A 22,926-nucleotide genomic window follows, 5' to 3' on the forward strand; every position below is an offset into this window, starting at 1 on the left:
TTTTTAAGAGTCTTCCACAGAGCGATATAGTTCTTCCTGCAGCTAAAGTGAAGATGGAGAGATGATGGAAAGGAGCTAGAAGAGGTTCCAGGGAAGAAGGAACAATTTGAGGCACCCACATCTGTTTGGGTAAACTTTCTGGTTTGAATCAAAATCCAAGCACTAAAAATTATGTAAAAGTTAGCCTTTTGGGCATCCTACCTGACCTTTTGATTGTCACTATCACATCACAGCTTCCAGACTCTGAAGTTACTTAGCATGGCTCTGATGGGAGAAGGAGGGCATCTGTCTGTAAATGTGGCTTTCCAGGCATAAGCTACAAGATTCCTTTTCATTTTACTGCATCCTTTTTGTTAACAGCTTTGGTCTGGGAGAGAAATTTTGTATGACTGCCCTTTTTTTCTCAGTGAGAATTCTAGGGAATACTGCCAGTGCAGAAAGGAAAAGTGACAATATTTGTGCCAGAAGATATAAGTTCTTTCCCTTTAGTTCATTCTGCATACTTAATAATGTGTCATATGGAAGGAACCATAACAAGTCAATAAGAGAAAGCAAGCAACCTTTAAATGTATATAAGAATAGCAGTGCCCCAAAATATGGACATCAATGCTATTGCTGTATATTAAAGTGGATATGGAACTAAGTATATTGAATATAAGTATTTGTTGATCTCTGCCAGTTACAAAAGGGCCATGGCCTGTTATTACCGAGATATAAACTGTCCAAGGGAGAAAAAATTCTGATAACCTTTTCACAGATCTACAGAAAAAGATCATTTAACTTTTCTAAAGAAACACAGAGCACTTGAATTGAAATTTTGGCTTAAACATCTACAGCATGCCATTGAAAATAACAGTAATGGTAACAATAAATAATTGAAGATTGCTTGTAATCTTGGTTAGTATTTTAGATGTTAGTAATTTCCTACTTTTTAGACCTGTGCAAGGTATCTTGTAGTAATGTGTCATATGTTGGTTATGTTTGTGTGTTTGTTTTGGTTTCCTGGCATGGTTTAAGTCTGTCTTGAGTCTCCCAAGTACTTTAAACTTGCTGATTTTGCTGAAGCGAGCTCCTTAAAGAGACATTAGATTAAGATTAAATTTTTTGGGCTGAATCAAAAGAAAAAGAATTTTGCATCTTGATGTGTGTAAGAAGCTTATTAATGCAGTTTGGCAGTTTGCAAGCACAGACGTATTTTACATAGGAGAGTAATCTCAAGCATGTTTTTTTGCTGCTTTGGGGTTTATAACAGGATTCACATTTGCTACACCTTTAGACTGACAGGTAATTTGCTGCAGAAGTGAACACACCTGCAATTTTTTATTTTTTTTTCTTTCTATAATTAAAAAGCAACATGATTGAAACACTAGAACATAAATCCTCATTACTGTATTTAATAAGATTTTGAACACTCTGTATGAATGTTCTGTTTGATACTGATTCCATGTCAGACAACGCAGTGTCAAACTGATGATTTCCTAGTAAGTGTACAAATATGATTTTTGAAATCTACTTTTATGAGGTCTTGTTAGAATTTACTTTACATTAGAAACTCATTTGGTTGTGTGTTGATTGAATCCAGCTCCTTTCTAGTACACTTTACATTTTGCATAACTCTTTTTTTCTTTTTTTTCTTCCCCCCCCCGATTTTAGGGCAAGTTCTCCATCGTAGGAAAAACGAAGTGTTAAGATTTTGCCTAGGCTTTTATCTTCCAAAATCAGAATGGTTGTCCAGTCGCTGCACATAATGTTCTGTTACTATTAGAGTTGGCATTTCTAAAGGGAAAGAAAATTAAGAATTGCTTTCTTTTGGAGGTGAAGGAGATGAAGAGTGGGAACAGAAACATTAAACACAACATTCTTGGTATTCCACAGGTGGTTAAAAATGGGTTACTAGTCTGCAGTGCAGCAAGTGCACTATGATCAATGCTGAAATGTAATCAGTAGCTAGACATTCATTTTATTTACAGAAATAAAATACTAAGCACTGTTTTAATAACTGTAAATGACAGAGCCCATATATGTATTGTACATTCAATTTGAGTAGTCTAGACAGTCTGTTCTCCAAGGAAAATACATTTTCATCAGTATTTGTGGTATGATTCATGGTGGTGAAGAGGCAAATAGCTCTTTTTATGACTGGAAGTTGCTTTAACTTCAAGCCACAAGGAAAGAAGTCCATGACCGGATGATAGTGGTGGAAACTAAGGTTTTATAGTAATAGAGGTTTACACCTTATGCCGAGCTGAAGGTTTTTATTTCTTCAGGGCTGGCAGCATCAAAAAGCATCTTGCACTTGTTTGCAAACAGCCAGAAGAGGTCTATGTAGTATTTTTGGTTCACAACTCAGATTTGCAAAGCTCACAGTGACAGGCTGTTTAAAAGGTGTACAGGCTGTCAGCAGGTGGGGATTTGGCATAAGTACTTGTAAATTTTTGTGCATGTACCCAGAGCAGAGGAGATACACTGACTCTATCTTCCATGCATTGTTAGTTGCTGATACACAGATGTATCAGCAAAACTTTGGAGAGATATGCAAGTTTGCTAGTGTTGTGTTTGCAGTTTTGTATTTCATTATACACATTGGGATTGGATTTATTTTCTATCTTTAAGCAATGCCAGCTTATGTTTGGGCTAAATGTTACATAGATGGCCTTTCTGATAAGAGAGAAAGGCAAAAGGCTAAGTAACGTATTTACAGTTGACTGTGCTGCCCGCCTCAAATAAAAATAATGCAAGTCTCTTTGCATGACTGCTGAAATCTGGAACTGCAGTAACTTTTCTTTGGAAATACTACCACATGGAGCAGGAGGAAACTGCACTGCCTCTTCAAAATGCAGTGCTTAAAATCTTTGTCCTGATAGCTTGAAGTATTTTTTCATTTGATACACAGTCTGATTCTGCAAATGGCCCTATTTGAAATGACTTCTTTTGAACTGTAAGGAGCAATAGAGTCAGGCCTGTGAAATATGCATGTCTGTGCTTCAGACTGTCTCGGTAGCAATGAAGAATAATTAAGTGAAAGCTATGTGTTGGAGCTTAGTTCCTTTTGGCTTTGATCATGAATGATTGAAAGGAATATATGGAACTATATTCTTGAAGATACTGATGTTCTAGAGTGCATTTATCCCAGTTTCTTGCAAGGGTGTAAAATAATAGCAGCTGCCTCATTTTTTTGCATGATTAGCATTAAGTGATTCAGAAAGATCAGTTTACATGTAGTCAAACATGCTAAAATTCATTAGGAAAAATGTTCATTGTGCATGTTTTATACCAAGATTATTTTTGGAGATCCTTGGTTTTCTAGGAACTATTGGAATTTCAATGGGCAAAAAGCTTCTTCAGCTCTAGGGCTGATCTGTGTATCAGAAGGTACATCTTAGTACATATAATTTCACAGTGGTTGACCATCAGGTTAAAAATAGTCTGGTTGACCACACACAGTGTAACAGGTTTTTTTTTTTTTGTTTTTTTTTAAATTAAAATTTAGCTGTCCCTATGACCACAGAAGCAGTTGTTAAAGTCAGCACTGGTAGACACCAACAGCTAAGGGGATGGAGTTCAGGTGTAAAATGAATCACTCCTATGGAAAGAACATGGTGTTTTGTAATTGTTATGGGTACTGTTTCACAAATAATAGCTAAAGTAGCTGTAACTAGTGGTTGGCGATCATTCCAGCTTCATAAAGATCTCAAGATTTCATGGAAAAAGGGAAGTAGTCTCTCAGTCCCTTTTTCAGACAGTATGCAACTGAATGGATAGCAAAGTCCTTTCAGCTGTGTAATGGAATTGGACTCAGTAATTCCATATAATACTTGGGTGTTTTTTTTTTTTTGTTTTGTTTTGTTGTTGCTTTTCCTCAGTTTTTGAAGAGGAGAAATCAGTATCTGTGTTTTAGCTCTTAGTAAGGACTGCTGGAGAATGTGTTGCAGCAATGAAGTCTGATAGATATAAAACAAAAGAGAAGAACCTGGAAGTTACGTGCTAAGAGGCTTCTGTTGTTTGGTTTTTGCTTGTTTCTTTAACTCATCCATACCTCTGGGTCTTGCTATGAATTAACAGATTAGTTGCTTTTTTGTTGTCGTTGTTAATCTGTGTTTCAAACAATCAGAAAACAATACAACTTTAAATATCAATGTATAGATTTTCAATGCTTAAATCAAAATTCAGTGTTAGTTGATATTGGTCATACGCTAGTATGTTTAATGTGGAATTCATTTTGGATATAAATGCTACTTCTCTGATACGCGTGTGCGGTAAGACAACCAAGTTCACCTCAGAGGTGTGTGGGTGTGGTAGTAGGTTTTTTGTTTTGTTTTTTAATGCGTAACTGTGCAGATAATACTGCAATGGGATGCAGTGTGTGTGTACTGTGATGAGTTGGTGTGGTTGTGGTGCTGTAATGACTTATAACGTCGTTCACCCCTCTTCATCCTTTGCTTTCTTTCGTGACTACTGAATGTGGTACATAAATACACTCCAGTACACAAAGTGTATTTGGCACATGCCATTCACCTGACATCTCACTGAGTACTCTGTAAGGAATTATGTTTTTAATGTAATATTATTATATTTTTGAGGTCTAGGAAAAAGAAAATCAGGAGTTGTAGAAATAGTGCAGCAGTTGTATTGTAGCTGTGATAGAACATATGAATTGAGTTGACACATTCTGAGCAAAGATTTGTACACTGATTTGTGTAATCTTTATTCCTGAAGTAGATCACTTGCCTCGGGTGCTTGTAGAATTGCACCTTTCATTTAAATTGCTTGAGATTAGTTTTGTGAGGAAACACTGCAATATTGAGATATTTTTTTCTGTTTAATTGTGAATAGATAATACTGCTTTTGTCTCACAGATTAACTGCTTGCCCATATATTGATTTGTGTCTTCAAATTAAATGAAAAATATTGACCTCTGTGAGTTAAAAAGCACTTACAGATTAAACTGTTTCTTTTTCCATGGCACGTTGACAAAATCACAATCTTCCCTGAATCCTTCTCATTTGTTCAGGGAATCAAGATCAAAGGAGAATTTTGATTGATTACTTTCACAAATGCTAAGACTCTAATGTGTGATTAATAAAGAATTTCTGGGTATTTATTATCGTATTACAAACATATGCTTTTTATAGTTATTTCTGTAAGAATGTCAGTGTTAAAATTCTTAAGTCGTTAACTTCTTTTTCCCTAGTCTGGAATTTTTTGACAGCCAAGTCTCCAATGAGCTAACTGATTGCTATGTGAAAAAGGTCAAGCAAATCTTAGTTTAAAAAGTCTTAGTTATAGACTATAACTAATTTAAGAGGTCTTTTCATAGTAGAATAGGTAAGGAGTTCACATTTAGAAATAAAACCTGATTAGGATTTACCACCTTGTTAGTTGTTTTTTTTTTCTAGCAGGGAAACACTTCCATAACATGTCTGCTAGAAGAGTAGTGTGCCATTACTAGCCATCCTGCAGAAAAACTCTTGAGTCAGCAGGATGGGAATCAGATGAATGGGACAAATGGCAGCACAGTAATGGGCAGAGGGAGTAAATAAGTAAATATAATGGTGCTGATGTGCAAGTGGAAAAAACACAGATAGTAAGAACCAAAGCCTAAAGAAGATGATCTAAAATGCATTGTGGAAGAGATGTGCATGTTTTGGACTTAAATAAGATGCATAGGAAAAAGTTAATATTCTTTAAAACCAAGTTGTCTCAATTTTTGACTTGCTTTCTTTTTGTTCCCAAGAGGACATAAACCCAAACCTTGGTAGAAAATGTGACTGCCAGCTGGCACAACACCTTTCAAAGAGATACTCTGTTTTCAGAACCTGACAGTATTTGTCACATCTATCTATAACAGGCTACTATTTTTATTATCTATTAAACTGCATTTTAATATTTAAGATTCCTTTCCAACCTGTAAAAAAGGATCAAGCTACTGAAAGCTGTCAGTAACACCAACAATGTTTAATTTTGTGAGTTCTGTGGGTTTGTGCTTTTGCGTGTTTTTTTTTTTTGTTTGTTTGTTTTTTTGTTGTTAATTTACATCGTTTTATTTTTTGTAGAATGGCTGAGTTTGGAAGGAGCATGAAAGATCATCTAGTTCTAACTCTTCTTCTGTGGACTGAGATTCTACCTGCTTAATCGCACTGCCCAGGTCCCCATCCAGCTTGTTCTCAAACACCTCTAGAGATGATGCATCACAACAACTTCTTGTTCCAGTGCCTCACCACCCTCTAGAGTAGAGAATTCCTTCCTGACATCTAACCTAAATTTCTCCTCTGTTATTCTAAAGCCATTTCCCCTTGTTTTATCACGATCTGACTGAGTAGCAAGTTGGTCTCTCTCCTTCAAGTACTGGAAAGGAGGGGTTCTTGGATATTAACTTCATCAACTATGATTAACAGGCTGGAGAAGTGGGCACATGTAAACCTAATGAGGTTCAGCAATGACAAGTGCAAGGTGTTGCACTTCGGCTGGGGCAATCCCAGGTATTTATACAGACTGGTCAAAGAACCTCTTGAGGGAAGCCCTGTGGAGAAGGACTTGGGGGGGTCCTGGTGAAGTGAGCAAAAAGCTAGACATGAGCCAGCACCGCATGCTTGCAGCCCGGAAGGTTCTGTGCTGCATTAAAAAAAGAGTGGCCAGCAGGGAGAGGGAGGTGATTGTCCCTCTCTACTCAGCTCTTGTTAGGCCCCATCTGGAGTACTGTGTCCAGGCGTGGGACACCCAGTACAGAAAGGATGTGGAACTCTTGGAGCATGTCCAGAGGAGGGCTGCTAAGATGATCAGAGGTCTGGAGCATCTCTCATATGAAGAGAGGCTGAGAGCTTGTTTAGCTTGGAGAAGAGAAGGCTCTAGGAAGACCTCATTGTGGCCTTCCAATACTTGAAGGGAGAGTATAAGAAGGAGGGGTTACAACTATGAGGGTTGATAGTGTTAGGACAAGGGGGAATGGTTTTAAACTGAGACTGGGAAGGTTTAGGTTAGATATTAGGAGGAAGTTTTTCACACATAGGGTGGTGACGCACTGGAACAGGTTGCCCAAGGAGGCTGTGGATGTCCCATCCCTGGAGGCATTCAAGGCCAGGCTGGATGTGGTTCTGGGCAACCTGGTCTGGTGGTTGACGACCCTGAACATAGCAGGGGAGTTGAAACCACATGATCACTGTGGTCCTTTTCAACCCAGGCCATTCTATGATTTATTTTGTTCCTGTATTTTAAAACTGTATTAAGACGAGTCTGATATCAATCATTTGCAGCAGTAGTAGGAATATGTCATTAAATAGAGTTAAAATGAGAGGCAGTATTGCTCAGTGTACTGGTTCTAATTTTACTGGGGTAGAGATCTGAAATTGTTAACTAAGATGTCATATCATATAATATATTTGTCCAACCACATAAAATTTAATGTAGGTAAGTAGGGAGTAGATTGGGTTCTCCTGTTGTGTTTTTGCCTGCCATAGTATATTTTTAAAGCTCACTTATGGAGAGCACCTGGGGAGCTCCTCTAGTTGCAGGCAGGCCAGCTTTTGCAGAGTTTGAAGGATGGCAAGTAGCCTATTTACGTTAATCCAGTGCTAGAAAGAAAGCCACATCTGATCTGGAAATTAGAGGTAAAATGGCCACTGCAATGCAGCAGCGACTGCTTCAGCATGTGTCTGTTTCAAATTGCACTGACTGCAACTCAAAGCTTTCATTCTCTTCCATCTGTCTTAGACTTTTACCGACTCAGTTTTTGTTAACATTAGTGGCCATTGCTTGATGTTAATGTAAGTCTCATTGGAGGAGGAAAGAAGTTTCATTCTGATTACAATTCCAGAATGGTGTGGAAAATTAATTGCATTCAAAGAGAAAAAGCTAATATTAATGTACAGTAACAGTGAGATACTGCACGGAAAGCTGAATTGAGATGTATTGTGTGTGTGTGTATACATATATGTAAAAAATATATGTGTATGAAAAGTATCATTTCTAAGAAATTGATTATTGTTTTGTTGAATTTCCTGTTAATATATTTTCTGGGATTTTTTTGTTTTGTTTTGTTTTTGTTTTTTTCCAGCTTTTCGATGTAGCCTCCAGTTTCTTGGAAACATTGCAGCAGGAAATGGAGATTCCCAGAATAGCATTTGGAAGTGTGCTTTCCCAGATCTTTTCTTGTAAGCATGGATGCGGCTTTTTTTATAATGTAATTTCTGTGGTTTTATTCAAATCTTTTGTACACGACAGTTGTGCTGCTTCTAGCACCATAAAGCTTTGAAAAATAACTTTGGGGAAATGGAATGGTTGAGACCATATCCTGTAGATGTTTTTTTTTTGTTAGTCAACCACAGGGGTCGGGACCTTTGAAAACCTGCTTGTTCTAAACTGACAGTAAATTGATTTTATTTGACACAAACTGGAAGAAAATTATGTTTAAATAATGAGCTTCAAGTGTAAGCTTCATTTCAGAAGTATTTTCAAGTAGTTATACGCTGCTCTTTTCCAAGAATGTGACTTCTCTGTTATTCATGTTGCTTCTGTGCAGACCAGTCAGTTATTTGTGGATTAGATGGGATCTACATAAAGTGACTTAATATTTGTGTCTTCCATTCCCTTTGCCTCCCTCCTAGCCTTAATGAAATATGTTTCTGGAGATTGATGACAAGTGAGTCATGAAACATTACATAAACCACCTTGTGCAGACACATGGCAATATTGTTGGTGTAGTTGGTCAAATGTTTCCCAGTATGCTACTGAGAAAGGCATATTCATTGAACTTGACACTCAGAATGAGTGTATGTTTTGAGTCTGCTTGTCAGCACTGCATGTAGGAGGAGGAAGATCATGTGGTAATGGAATCAGGTAATTATTATTTCACTCAATTCTTAAATTTTAGTTAGTTCTGATATTGTCCTAGTTTTATAAATCACATCTTTAAGTTTGACTTTTGGTTTCAGATTTTCTTTCTTGGCAGTTGACTTAATATCTCTTGAGCCATAGCAAACTCATGACTCACTAAAAGACAGCAAACAAGGACAACTAAACAAGCTGAATGTCCTTAAGTGCATTTTTCCAGCATTGGTTACTTACTCTTTTAACTATTCATCTTCTCTTGAAGGACCTGCCTAACCTACAGTGATGAGAAAATTATTGCCTACTGTTGTATGGTCTTGTTTACCTGCCTTAATTCAGAGAAAGTGAAGGAACTGCTGGATCCTGGGAAGTTGTCTGTGGCTCTTCATGTCATAAAAGTCTACAAAGAACGATTGGAGTCTGAGTGGTCGTATGTATCTTTAGACATTTTACCCTCTTAAATGTGTGTTCTAGTAGCATCACTCTCTGTGCAAAAATGTCTGAATTTGTGACTCTGAAAAGTAGTAAATGAAGTTCTATGTATAAGTAACTAATCTGATCACAAGTTCTTTTCATAAATTTCTATTTACTACTCTTTTGATTTCTCTTAAGCTAAGACTGTCTTTGTTGAGAATGTAGACAGGAGTTGTAGAATCAGTGGAGCATTCTTGTTATTTACAAATCTGCTGTCTAATATGACATACAATGATTTTTACATTGAAACAGAGAAGAAGTGTTGTGTATGAATCTTCTAAATTTCATTTTCTTAAAGATAATCAGTGGGTTTATTCCATCAAGCTTTGAATTTTTTGCTGATGGCTATTTCTGTAAATATTGCTGTCACTTATGCATTTGATAAATGTTCCGTTCATCAACAAGGATATGCAAAATAGTTCTATTTTTATATGAGAAAAATATTGGGAAAAAGGGGATTATTAAAACAAAACTCCATATACTTTTCTATCATTCTCTTGAAGGACATGTTTAAAATAAAAATTTAATTAGGAACAATTATCAAGGTTTAAATAGATATTTTGAAACTGTTTTCTGTGCTTTAGTACTGAAAAAAAATAACTTTTTCTTTTGGATGGCCTTTTTTCTTAACAAAGTCTATTTGTATAGGACATAAGTAGTTTTCAGAAAGCAAATTTAGTTTCAGGAACAGGTGACCAGACTTCCATTTCAAAAGTGACAAACTGAATTGTTAGTTTTGGCCTCAGGAGAAATACATGTGAAATGGAGTGCTTTTCAGGTAGTTCTCTTGATTATCCTTTGCTTTCTTCATGTATTGAAGATAATATTTTAACTATGATATGAAAGCCAAGAAATGACCAAGGCTGGAAAAGACCTCTATGATCATCCAGTCCAACCATCCACATATCACCAATATTTCCCAGTAAAGCATATCCTTCAGTACCACATCTAAATGTTTCTTGAACACCTCCTGGGTTGATGACTCCACCACCAGCCCATTCCAGTGCCTGACCTCTCTCTCAGGAAAGAAGCAGTAATACTCAGCATCCAACCTGCATTTACCTTTGTGCAGCTTGAGGTCAGTTCCCTCTAGTCCTATTGCTAGTTACATGGGAGAATAGGTCAACTCCCAGCTCACCACAACCACCCTTCAGGTAGCTGTAGAAAGCGGTAAGGTCACCCCTGAATCTCCTCCAGACTAAATAATTCCAGTTCCCTCGACCACTTCTAATTAAGGCTTGTCTGACAGACCCCTCACCAGCTTTACTGCCCTTCTCTGAACCTTTTTTCTTATTCCACTTAGCCACTGTATTAACACTAATACCATACTTTGATCTTATACTCTACAGTGCAACCTGTGGATGTAAAGTATGTGGCACATTTCTGAGTACTGAAAGATATGGAAAGGCCTAGCAAATTAGTGTTCTTGTTTTGAGCAGTACAATTATTATTTTATTTTTTTAATTATTTTTGCAATATCTATAATGCAAACTAGAAAGAGGTCTTTTTGTGTTTTTCTTGTTTTTGGTAGTATTAACGTAGAATGTTTCCCTTAGACAACAAGCTGTTCTTTATCTTTAATTACAGACCATATTAACTTAATCTTATGAGTCTGGATATTTTTTCATAAGGTAGTGGATTGTATTTTAGACTCTTTTTTATTTCCTGCCACTCTCTCTAATTTTGCAATCTGTGAAGTGCATATTTATAAAAGCATTATTACTCCTGATGCAATACAGCCATACCTTCTTGCCTAAAAATTTCTCATTATTATCTAGAGTATGGGAATATTTTTTTGTCTTGAGGGTAGTCCTGAGGTGGGTCTGAAAGCCAGTTTAATTTTTTACTACTAATTTTCCTCCTGTGAAATAAATGTGAATGAATACATTCATATAATACTAGGACGATATCAGGTTAACTTTTCTGTTGTTTTCTTTTCTTGCTTCTGTTGCTGAGCACTTCTGCTGACTTTCTCACATTCTGCCTACTCTAGCTGTTTTTTCCCCCAGTTCTCCATACTTAGGGGAAAGTTGTACCTATTTCCAGCAGTATTAAATCTACTTTTTGTAGAAAACCTCTTGTGGACTAATCAGTGTTCTCTAATTACTAGTGTAAAAAGCTGTTCCACTCTATCACGCATAAGCTGGAATTCCTTTCAGGTGTAACTGCCTTCCTGTTAGAGCTGTTATTTAGACTTGATTTGATAGAGTCCATAAATTTCTTCTTGACATGTTCTCTGCTCTGAAGAGAAAAGCTGAGCAGTAAACAGATTTCTTATTTTGATAGAAATTATGTTATTTATGAGTTCTTTGGCCGAGGAAAGTTGAAAGTTCTTGTCTTGGCTCTCTGACTGTAGTACAGAAAAAATATTTGGTCAGCAATTCATTGAAAATTTTGGAGCTGTACTTTGCTTTTCACTGAAGTACAGTCCTAGTGGTATGTTTAAATGAACTTGCATAGCTTCAGTATTTGCCGCAAAGCCGGTACTTTGTTGTGAAGATTTGAGTCCCTTACGCCACAGCTACAACAGTGCACAGAAACCATTTTGAAGCAGCTGTTCTTGCATTATATAGCTGAGCCAAAATATAAACTAGTCATCCTCCAAGAGGTCATGCTAACTGCCAGACTCATATGTGACTGAATTTAGAATGTTCTTATTTTTAAAGTTAAAAATATTACTTAATTTCTGCCTACCTCCTTGTGTCTCAGTTTGAGCATCTGGTTTCTTATTACACTGAATAAAAAGTGTATGCCACGTGTGTTTATTCATCTTGGCCGTGCTTTCTTTCTGTCAAATGTTGCTTTTACATGTTGAAAATTTTTCTTTGAATAACCGGATGAGTTCTGGTTATAGGCAAACCATTTATTCATGATTGTGTTCTATTTCATTTTATTACCTACTAAAGCTTATGAATTGATGTTCCTCCAGAGTTAGTATCCAGTGAACTCTGCAAATAATTGTGATGCTTAAGTTATTTTTCCAATTGCTGCTATGAGTCGTTAGGACAGAGAGAGGACAGCCAGGACAAACATTTGGATTTAAGGAAACTGGATGAACTATAATCTCTCTCATGAGGTCCTTTCTGCTAGCACACGTTGGGTTTCTTACTCTAGTCCCATCACAGCAGGGGAAGCACATCTTGAAAATCTTTTTCTCATTCTGTTGACAGTTCTTGCTCAGTTCTTGATCTCACATTCATTCTTTAGAGTCTGGATTTCCATCTCCATACTGGACAGGTCCTCAAGGATTTTTCAGGAGGAATCTCATTCCAACCTTTGGCTTATGACAGTCCTGATTCTAGTCTTGCGACAGTTCTGTAGAAAGAAGACTTTGTCAGAGATAATCTGAGATAATTCTAAGTAGTTCCTGAGAGCTTTCTTTTCTATAAGTGGCTGTTGGTGGTAGAACTCCTGCAATTCCTATGTTGACTACAATAAGCTCCTTTTCCAATTAAAGTGAATGAGGGAAGCATCTCTGAAGACAGGGCATAGTTTTCTGGGTTCCCCCTCACTTAATGCCTACTTTTTGAATCAAAAGCTATTCAGTAAAAAAACAAGGATCTCCTGTTTGGAAAGGAGGAATATGTGTTGCATGTTGATGACTATGCTTCCTGAGGGGAGTGGGTTATGAGAGAGAAGACCTCAGATTAGCATCTTCTGAATCTATTCAGTGGCGGAAAAGCATGCTATCCATTTTTATTTTTTTTTAAATTTTTTTATTTTTTTTAGTCTGTTTTGAAGATCAGCACATTGAGATTTTTGAGACTAAGCTCTGATGCATTTATATAAGATTTTTGTAGGCATAACAGAAATTATCTCAGAACTTGGAAGAAATGGAGGTAGCAGTTCAATGATACACATCTACATTTGTCTTTTTCAGTGACATGGTTTTTATTAAGTATTTTCTGTAATATACTCTGAGCTAAGAAATAGTGAATAACTTTAAGAGCTACGTTGGTTCTATAAGGAATGCCCTTGTACCTGTTTATCCATATTAGATGGTCTGAAGGCTCTTCTCATTAAGCTTGTGGTTACTTGTAAGCTTCAGAAATGCCTCTATCTCTGAAATCTTTTAAGTTGCAGAATGCAATTCACACTTTTTACTGATACCTTCTTTCTCTTTTAGAAGCTTGATCCTCTGAACAGCTCCAAGATATTTTTAACATTTATTTCTTTGCCATCTTTAATATTGGATACAAAGTGGTACTTCAGAATAGCTTTAATTAACATTTATTAGGCTCTGTATTTTTGAACTGCCTCTAAACATTCAGTCAACACAGCTTCTTAACTTGTTTCATGGCAGCAGTTCTATAATCTTGAATACTAGGCAATATTCTGAGATTGTTGCTGGTCTGACTCCCAAGAGCAGTGATCTGAGGGAGGCATCTCTAACAGATTCTTCAGAATGTAGCCTGGCTGGATGTATACCCCTTTGTTTTGTAGCCTTTAGCTAAAATGTTAGAACAAGACAAAACTAGAATTTTTACGGACTGAAAGCTGTTGAAACTTACCTGTCTTGTCCTGAATGTTTGGATCTGTATTTGGGCCTGTAAAGAATGCCCAGAGCTTACTGCATTCAGAATGTTTGGAGGGGAGTGATGTTAAAGAATGTGATTTAAAACATAAGTATTTGCAAAGACTGGCTCTGCAGAAACAAGTTAGTAAGTTTATTTTCTTTGGTTTGATTTATGCCACAGTAATTAAATGATCCTATCTACTCAACAGTTTTTCGCAGTGTAGTTGTTCTCTGGAAAATGCAAGGACCTTTGTAACGTGCATTTAATGCCTAGGCTGCTAGCCTAAGAACACATACCTGCTGACTTTGGTGGAAAATCTTTTAAGCTGCTACAGTTTGGTGTGTGTTACTGTTCCTGTCCTGACTTTAGTCCTGAAGGCCTAAATGTAGTCTCCCCTTTAGAGGTGTTGGTTGTGATTACTTACTTTCATTTTACTCTGTTCATGGCCACAGCTGTGGAATTAGCATTCCCTCTTGCAAGTGGAAAGGTTTTAAACCTCCTAATTTATTTATTTATTTCCTGTTGTTTACAGTTTCTTATGAGGTGTTTTGTTGTTTTTTTTCCATTTAATATTCTTTCTCTTTTATCTCTCACAACAGATTTGTGTGTTAAACTGTGATCGATCTTTCTGCATTATTCATATTTAGGTTGTACTTTTTCCAACCTGTAATCCACCATTCATTTTCATTCAAAGGAATGAGCATGGTCTGCAAGCGCCTGTGGAAACAGTCCTTTATTTTCTGTGTATCCTATTCTTTCCAGTGTACCTACATACTGGTGTGCTAATGCACTTCTGAAAAGCTGGTACTTTGTTTTGACCGTATCTGAAGCATGTAAATGAATATACTTAGTCGGTAAGGTAATGTTCTTTTTACAATGCTGCTTTCTTTTGGCAACTGTTGCCTGCCTAGGGGTACTACCTGGGAATGGGGCAGATCCTTCCCTTAAGAAACAATCTGGAGCACCCTGTTCAGTAACTGAAACATGTTTCCCACTCACTATTCCCTTGTGATTACTACCAAAATCTAAAGAATCCTCTGTAACAAGCTCCTCTGCAGCAGTTCCAGAGGAAGAAGAAAGCACAAGCAATATCCAGTGTTACATGTGCAGTACGATGAAAAAGCTTGCCAAGCACTGACATTTGTTTTTCTACAAAAAATGTTTTTGTTTTAAACATGCAGAAGCCTATGCATTTAGGCTCTGGAAAATTGTGGAGCCTTTAAAATGTCATTCCTCTGTGTTTCCCTGCACATCCACATCCACTCCCTTTTGGGTTTATATTAATCAGCAGCAGTGAAGTGTGTTGCATGATTTAGAACCTGCTGTATTTAGAAGAGAAACCAGCATCGAATGCCACATGAAATCTATTTTAGAATATTGAACCTGCAAACATATGTGTTTTGTAAAATAATTAGGAAAAAGTAGTACAAAACTACGTTATAATTTATCCTAACCAAGACCAATGTGTAGTCTAAAAGCTGTTTATTTTAGAAATAGTTTGGTGGTTCCATTAGAGATGAGAGTATAGCTTTGTCATCACTTTTTCCAAGTGTGTGCAATGAGCAGCGTTGTTGCTATGAAAAAACAGGTTGCATTTCTGATTCCTGAAAAGCGAGGAACAGAGATCCTCCATTTTAAATGAAAGGCATAATATTCCTTTTGGCTTCCAGCAAAATGATATTAAGAGTATGGTCAGCTGTTTGGCATTGGAAATAAGATTTTCTGAACATCTACTTTTTCTTTTTGAAACCACAGCTCAACGATGACTATAAAGATTAGGATATGGGGCTACCCCTCCCCATTTTTTGCCTTTGGTTATTTTGTCCTGGCTTATGAAAAGAAGTGTGGACAGAAACTAGTTGCTCCTGTGGGAAGGAGATTTGCCCATGGGCACAGATTTAAAGGCAAAGATGGAACTCCTCAGTAGAGTGCTTGTTGCTTAATTGGTATGCATGTGGTGCAGAAACCAGAAAACTTCTGGGGCTGGCAAATCTGTCTCTCCTCTCTGACAGTTTAGGGTTTCCCCTGCCCCCTTCTACTCTTCAGAAGGTAATTCTTATTTTTAATTCCAGGAAAGTTCGAGTTATTTTGCAAGTTCCAAGTTCAACTGTGGTTTTAAATAGTACTGACAATTGGAAAAGTTTCCTTAATTGTAGAGATCTGAGTAGCTTCTACTTTCTATTTGCAGAAGCAGCATATTGGCACAGATTTTTCCATCTCTCAAAGCTTGGGTTCGCATGTTTATTTGTCTCGTCACCTCTTTCTTCCTATGTATTTCATGGAGACAAAGGAGTAGAAAGTAATTTTTGCTTCTTAGCACTTCGGGGAAAAAAAAAAAAGTAAAAGTGATTCCAAGTTTGCTCAAAAGTAAAAATAAATCTCATTTCAATGTCTTTTAGATGTAGCTATCTAATTGGACAGGAGTATATTCTAAATCTAAGAAATATTACAAATAGTTTGAAGATGGTTTTGTAGGCCTGAGAGTTGACTTAGTGGACTACATCGTGGCCTGTGCAAGGAGGATTCATTCATTATAAGTAGTAACTTTTGAAGATGGAAGGATATTCACTGTTTTGTTTTATTCTGTTCAGGAGAAGAGTATTGTTATTATACTTGGGATTGAGCCTTAAATATATAAATGTTTTTTCTTACTGTTCTTTTTAGCATGAAGTGCTTTAATGCTGCTGTTTGAGTAGAGTGATTTGCATACGTTCCGATTCTCATATCTTTTTGTTTGTTTGTCTTCTTTTAGTTGTTTAAGTAGAATGCTTATGTTGTGGAAGGCCAGAAAATACTTCTGCTTCTCAAGCTTCTGAAGCGTGTCCTGGTCCTAAGCACATTGCTTTTTGCTATTATTTGTTTTAACACCTATAAAGGCATGTGAGACAGCTTTAAAAGACTGGGTGCCTAAATTTTCTCCTCTTTTCTTCAAAATTTTGGTTATTTATGTTTGAGGTGGTGAAATATGCTCTTAGTTTTCAGATGAGAAGTTTGATGATCAAACAGAATTCTCATGAGTTTTTCTTCTTTCTGCTAAAACGTTTGTATTTTTTCCCTCGTCTTCTGAGACAATGATGCTGTTCTTTAGAACTGCTAATATAATCAAATCAGATTAATATAGAGCACAACACTTTATGATCAAGTTGATTGCTTATACCCAGCTTTGACAGGAGAAGGCTTAGCCATCATTTGGGATAAACTGAGTCAAATGTAGCTTACATTGTTTTGTCTTGTCTGATGCTCAAGTTCCATTTGGAACAGTGAAACCCTTCACTATTTTTAAATCTTTGAGCATTTATCTACTCCTGTAGTAATCTACTATGCAAGTGTCTGATTTTATTTATTATTTTAAGATTTTTAAGATTTTAGCCAAACAATTTTTAAAATTCAAGAACACTAGCATATTTAACACTGTTCATTTGTTACTTTGTTGCACTTGCATAACAACTTCAATTTTGACCTTCACTAAATTACACTGGTCCTGAGTTTATCCCAGTGGTTTTTCTGTTGACCTCCAAAGAGATTTAAATCTACTATCAAGGTCTTTTTGGGCATCTGAAATGCCATGTTATTTCATTTCATTTCAGGTTATTGACTTATCTTTCTTATTTCAAGGTTCTGAATTGTTTTACTTTCATTCTTCTTCTTCTCCCTTACCTAAATGAAAACCAGGAGAGATGAAGACTGAAAATGACAACTTTTGTTTCTTGCACACTTGTTTAGATACCACCAGAATTTCTAGAGAAATTCGTATCTAGAGATAAGTGTTTATTCTACAACTGATTTTTTTTTCTTGTTGACATCTCTTGGTAATGCTCTTGTAAAATGTGTTAGTACTGTATTCTTTCATGTAGTAATGTAGGAAGTGGATAGGGTGAAAGAGAAAATCAAATCTGGAAAGAATTTCTGAGGCTTTACATGTTGTCTTGAAGTTAAAAGATGAAGAAGCACATAGAGAAGTATATGCATCTTTATAAACAAAAACTTTCTTCTAAAATACTGCATACTTGCCCGGCTGTGGAATTCTAGTCCAATTCTAATTCTAGTAAAAGATGAATGTGAATAAATACAAGAGTGTAGACCAAATAGTGACTGGAATACGGATCTTCCATTTAGTAGTAAGAATCACCAATCCACAATTATTATCTTTATATATACTTTTTGTGATAGTTATTGAGTTTTTTAACTACAAGACAAGTACCCAATAAGATTTCCCTAAAACAATATTGATCATGAAAATTAGAACATAAATGTATAGTTCCAGTTGCAAAATTGAAAAATCAAGCTTCATATTGTTCTTTAAAGGCAACATTAACATGACTCATTGTCAACTGAAATTCTTACATTAGGAAGCTACAAAGCACTGTGTTTTTCACAGCTGTAGTTATTGGTGTGGGGTTTGTTTGCTTGTCCCTTTAATGACTGTAGAGGGAGACCTTCTACTCAAATTCTTAAGAAATGCAGTCAGTTATCATCCTGAAGGTTTAACTGTGGACAGCTCTTATGCCATGAATTGTGGCATAGAGGGCTGTCCCCAGAACTGTGGAAGTATTCTTGACTACTGTGTCAATGGTTCAGTGTAATTGGGGTGTTACATCTGAGTCTGTGCTACTTAGTATTGAAATACACAAGGGCTGCACGAGAAGTAAAGCTACCTATTTTATTATGTTGGCCAGTGATACCTGAGTCAGGCATTGGTAGGGTAGCAGTAAAGTTGAACCTTCCCACCAACATTTCATTAAATTTTGTTGCCATGTGACAAATGACAGCAGAGGGGCAGTCTGACAAGATGACTGCTGAAATGGAAGTGTGTATGTCAGTGAATTCATTCATACAGGAAAAAATAGCATCCAGTGACATTCATCAACACTTGCTGAATGTTTAGAGAGACCAAATTGTGGATGTTAGCACAGTAAGCTGATGGCTTGTGCATTCCAGCAGTGGTGAAAGTGATGGTGGGTCTCCTCTCCCAGCATGCAGGCTCTTCTTCATTGCTGGCAAAAACTGCAGGTGGAGACAATGTTGGAAAATCATGTTTTGTAGCTCAGGATTTGCCTTATAAAATAGTGTTATTGTGCTCTTTGTATCTGTTGTAGCTTCCATGGGAATAAATAGGAGGCATTACTTTTGGAACAACATGCATGTTTGTGCTGGTAATTGTGGGGAAGCCTGTATGCTCAAATTTGTGTTGAGAAACTCTTAGATTGATGTTATACTGCTCGAAGTGCCAGTTTTTAGTTGGTGCTTCCCTATGTCTATATATGTATATATACAAATATCATTCTAAAATTTCCACTTTAAAATAACTGAACCAGATTCTGGCTGAGTCTACATTTACCACTGTAAACAATAATAGCTATTAGTCTTCTCAACTTCTTGTTCTTATGTACCTGAGTTGTTATTGATATTTATTTGTTCTAAGAATAGTTTGTTAAATCTGTAGGCTTTCTATGTAATCTTTCTGTTGGCTATGTCATGGATAATTGATAAGCAAAAGGCTATTTGTGGAGTGGAATGTTAGCAGGAGGTGGAGTATTTGAAATGCTTGGTTTTCATCATGCTCTACCTATTCTTCACAATAGCTTCATGGGCAGAGGATGTTCTGAGATTTGTTTGGTAATTAATTTATATCTTATAGGGATAAACACAGGTTGAAAAGTTCATAGTTCAGTATTTGTATACCTGTAGAGAATATAGAACACTGTCACTACTTCTAGGATCATAATTTGAAGATTTTTTAATTATTATTTTTTTAATGATGCTGAATGTTCAAGACTAGGTTGAATTTACAGGCCTAGTGTCTAATGTTGTGAATGATGCTTCAGAAAGTGATCAGTGTAAATACTTGCCCAAGGATAGACCGTATTTCATCCCCTTACAAAGCAAGGAGTTCAATTTGGATATTGGCTTCAGTTTGTGTTAAAGAAGGGCAGTGTTTCTTTGGCAAACTAAGAAAAGTATTCTGCTGCCGTGCATCTGACAGTGCAGTTTCTGTTGCTTTGTTAGATTTTATTTTATTATTTTATTGAGAATTTATCTGGATGCTCTTCATGACTGATGGGCTTAAAATCAGTGTTGTGATGAATACCATAATAGCTTTCAAGCCTAAGCTTTGGCTTCTTGCTGAGGTATGTAGAAATTGGATTAGTCATTTATTATTGGAATTGTGGCATTCCTTTTATATCTGGTGAAAGATTTTAACTAGCTTTCCTCCAAGCTTGTTTGGAAATGGGAAAATGTAGGGAGAACAATACACAATTAGAGAAATAATATTAGGAGTATGTCAAATGGTTCTTTACAAGTAAAATTAAATAGCACCATTTGGAATATTGTAGAAGCTGTTTTCTTTGTAGAACCAGTAATAAATATTTTTTCCTTTTTTTTTTCCTTTAGGTTCTTAATTGTTACAGACTATTTGCTGCAATGTCCAGAGTTGGTAAAAGCCCTCTATGCCAAACTGAGCAATCAAGAAAGGTAACCCCAAAACCAATGTGGCTTTTAGTATTTAGCATTCCATATAGAGTATCCTGTTCACATGATTGAAAAACTGTGTGGTTTCGTAGTTGGCACAAAATCTCTAAATACATGTTTCTATGTCAGTAATGGTTTTAAATTGGTTGGTTAACATTACAGTTTAGCCACAACTGGCAGTGATTTATGTAGGGTTGCAGAATCCAGGTTGGCGCCATTACTTGGTAAAGAAATACTTCAGAAAAAAAAAAAAAAAAAAAAAAAAAAAACACAACAGAAGACTTCATGCCTGTGCCTTGATTTCATAAATGCACCACACCCTGCAGTGTTTTACAGCTACATGTCAAATGTCTTCATCTGTTCATGCACCCACTGTAATCGTAAGAAATGAAACTTGAAAATGGACTTGGAAGTATACCTAATACTGGTTAGTAGAACATAAAAAAGCCAAACAGAAGTAGATGTGCCGACGCTTGTGATTACTTAATCATTTTAGTATTTTCAGTACTGAAAATAATAGTATTATAAAAATATTCCCACATTATGTGATCCTATGTTTATGTATTCAAAATAGGTACTTTCTTCCCCTTTTTACCTAGGGAAGTTGCAGCTAAAAGACAACGTATTAAAAAAATCAATGTGACTTATGTTTTTCTATGTAATTTTGATATGAGCTGAAGTGTTATTGCAAATGATCATTCAGACAGATGATTGAGCAATGAAAGAAACAGAATGTTATAAATTGAGGTAAATAGCGTTAAAGGTGAGAGATGGGAATAATGAGGGTGATGCAATCTTTCTCCTTTCTTCAGGTTGTTTCCAGATGGAAACAAAAAATGAAGTGTGTGCTCAAGGGGTTCCTTGCCCAGTCTGTATAAACACCTGGATTGCCCAGGCCCAAGTGCAGCACCTTGCACTTTGGCTTGTTGAATCTTATTAGGTTCACACATGCCCACTTCTCCAGCCTGTCTAGGTCCCTCTGGATGGCTTCCTTTCCCTCCAGTATATCAACTGCACCGCTCAGCTTTGTGTCATCTGCAAACTTTCTGAGGGTGTACTCAGTTTTCTGAAAGACTGGTCAGACAGTGGAATGGACTGCCCAGGGAGGTGGTGGAGTCACCAGCCATGGAGGTGTTCAAGGAATGTTTGGATGTTGTGTTGAAAGACAAGGTTTAGTGAGAACTATTGGTGATGGGTGGATGGTTGGACTGGATGATCTCACAGGTCTTTTCCAACCTTGATGATTCTGTGATTCAGTGCCATAATCAGTTTGTAGAGAGGTCTCTGCTGAGTTTGTTTCACACACTGTACAGATGGTGATCAGCTACATTGACAAGAAGTATGTTTATGTAGTTTTATGGATTTTTCACTGAATTTATTATCAGTTCCAAGAGTCCTACAAATCATGTAAACTCTGTGTTTTTCAAAAAGAAAATCACAGTTCATTTGTGAATTTGATGCCGCTTGATTTTTACTGTCAAACACATGGAAATGCATGTTGTAGAAACAGTCATTTTGTATCTCAGTTAAAAAAAAAAGCCAGCATCCCAGCGGTGGCATCTTTCTCTGCAACATTCTATCGTATTTAAAAATGCATTCTTTTGAGATATGCGAGAAGACAAATCCAGTTCAGATAAACACATTATGTCTATCATTAACTAGTCAAAAAAAAAAAAGTGACTGTATAAACCGAAGCATAGGGAATTCATTGTTTCGAAACGAGACAAGGAGCCTTCACCGCAAGAGTGCCACATTGGTGTCCAATAAGGCTGACTGAGCCAAATAAACGGAGAAAGGACAGATGCGGTATTGAGGTGTCTGGAGAAGGCTGCTTGAGTTCATGAATAAATGGTACCTCTCAGTTACAGTGTTTTCCATCATGCACTTTAAATACGCTTACTTTAAATATATTTACCAAAAGGAATTAACTATGTTGAGAAAATCTGTGAGTACATATGTTAGTAGTGACTCTTAAAGTTGGCAGTTGCCTTAGATAACCAAGTACATGCAGTTGTATAACCGCAATATTTGCAGTATTTGCACTATTCAAAGCATTTCCTGTAATTGAAATCTAGTATATTTGTGATAATTGTGGCCATGATGAGTGCCATAAGCAGCTCTTCTTGTAGAAGTGGTTCTGGAATCTGAATTTCCCAGTAAAAGACAGATTCCTGACTTCTGAACAATTTTCTTTTTCATTTCCAAAGAAATTTTAGAAATTTGATGTTGCGTGCCTGAGTTTGCAAATGGCATGGAATAAGTACTGTGAAAACGTGATCAGCTCCTTTAATGATACTCTTGCTCTGAAAAGCATATGATGATGTGACAGTGCCTTCTATTTCTTTGCAAGTGATTACTGCAGAAGCATACGGCTATGATATTAAGCCAAAAGATTGTACAGATATTTGAATTCTTTACTAGATTTGAGATTTCCCTGCACACATGTGCAGAAGTATTTAGAAAAAGCTTACTCAAATTAGGCACGAGCATGGACAATTCAAGTTAATGCCTTGAAAGTCTTAATTACATTGTAAAACTTTCAAAATGCATACATCTATTGTCATTTTTAAGAAGGTTTCTTGCATTAATCAACAGCAACAAAACTACAAAACAAATGTTTAAGATGTTTTTAGAAATCTGA

The 22,926-nt window shown here is 36.4% G+C and overlaps 1 protein-coding gene across 3 annotated transcripts in view; it reads left to right on the plus strand.

Moving 5' to 3' along the window:
• Positions 1 to 22,926, plus strand: part of ATXN10 (ataxin 10) — a 102,382-nt gene that overhangs the window by 19,179 nt on the left and 60,277 nt on the right. For 2 of the 3 annotated variants that reach the window (XM_072343280.1, XM_072343294.1), the window contains 3 exons: positions 8,051 to 8,147; positions 9,089 to 9,253; positions 20,208 to 20,288. In XM_072343280.1, the coding sequence (XP_072199381.1) occupies positions 8,051 to 8,147; positions 9,089 to 9,253; positions 20,208 to 20,288 (343 nt within the window). The remainder of the gene's footprint in view (positions 1 to 8,050; positions 8,148 to 9,088; positions 9,254 to 20,207; positions 20,289 to 22,926) is intronic. The other variant, XM_072343285.1, reaches the window with a different exon arrangement.

This window comes from Excalfactoria chinensis, chromosome 1 (genome assembly GCF_039878825.1).
Source record: "Excalfactoria chinensis isolate bCotChi1 chromosome 1, bCotChi1.hap2, whole genome shotgun sequence".
NCBI classification, from domain to species: Eukaryota; Metazoa; Chordata; class Aves; order Galliformes; family Phasianidae; genus Excalfactoria; species Excalfactoria chinensis.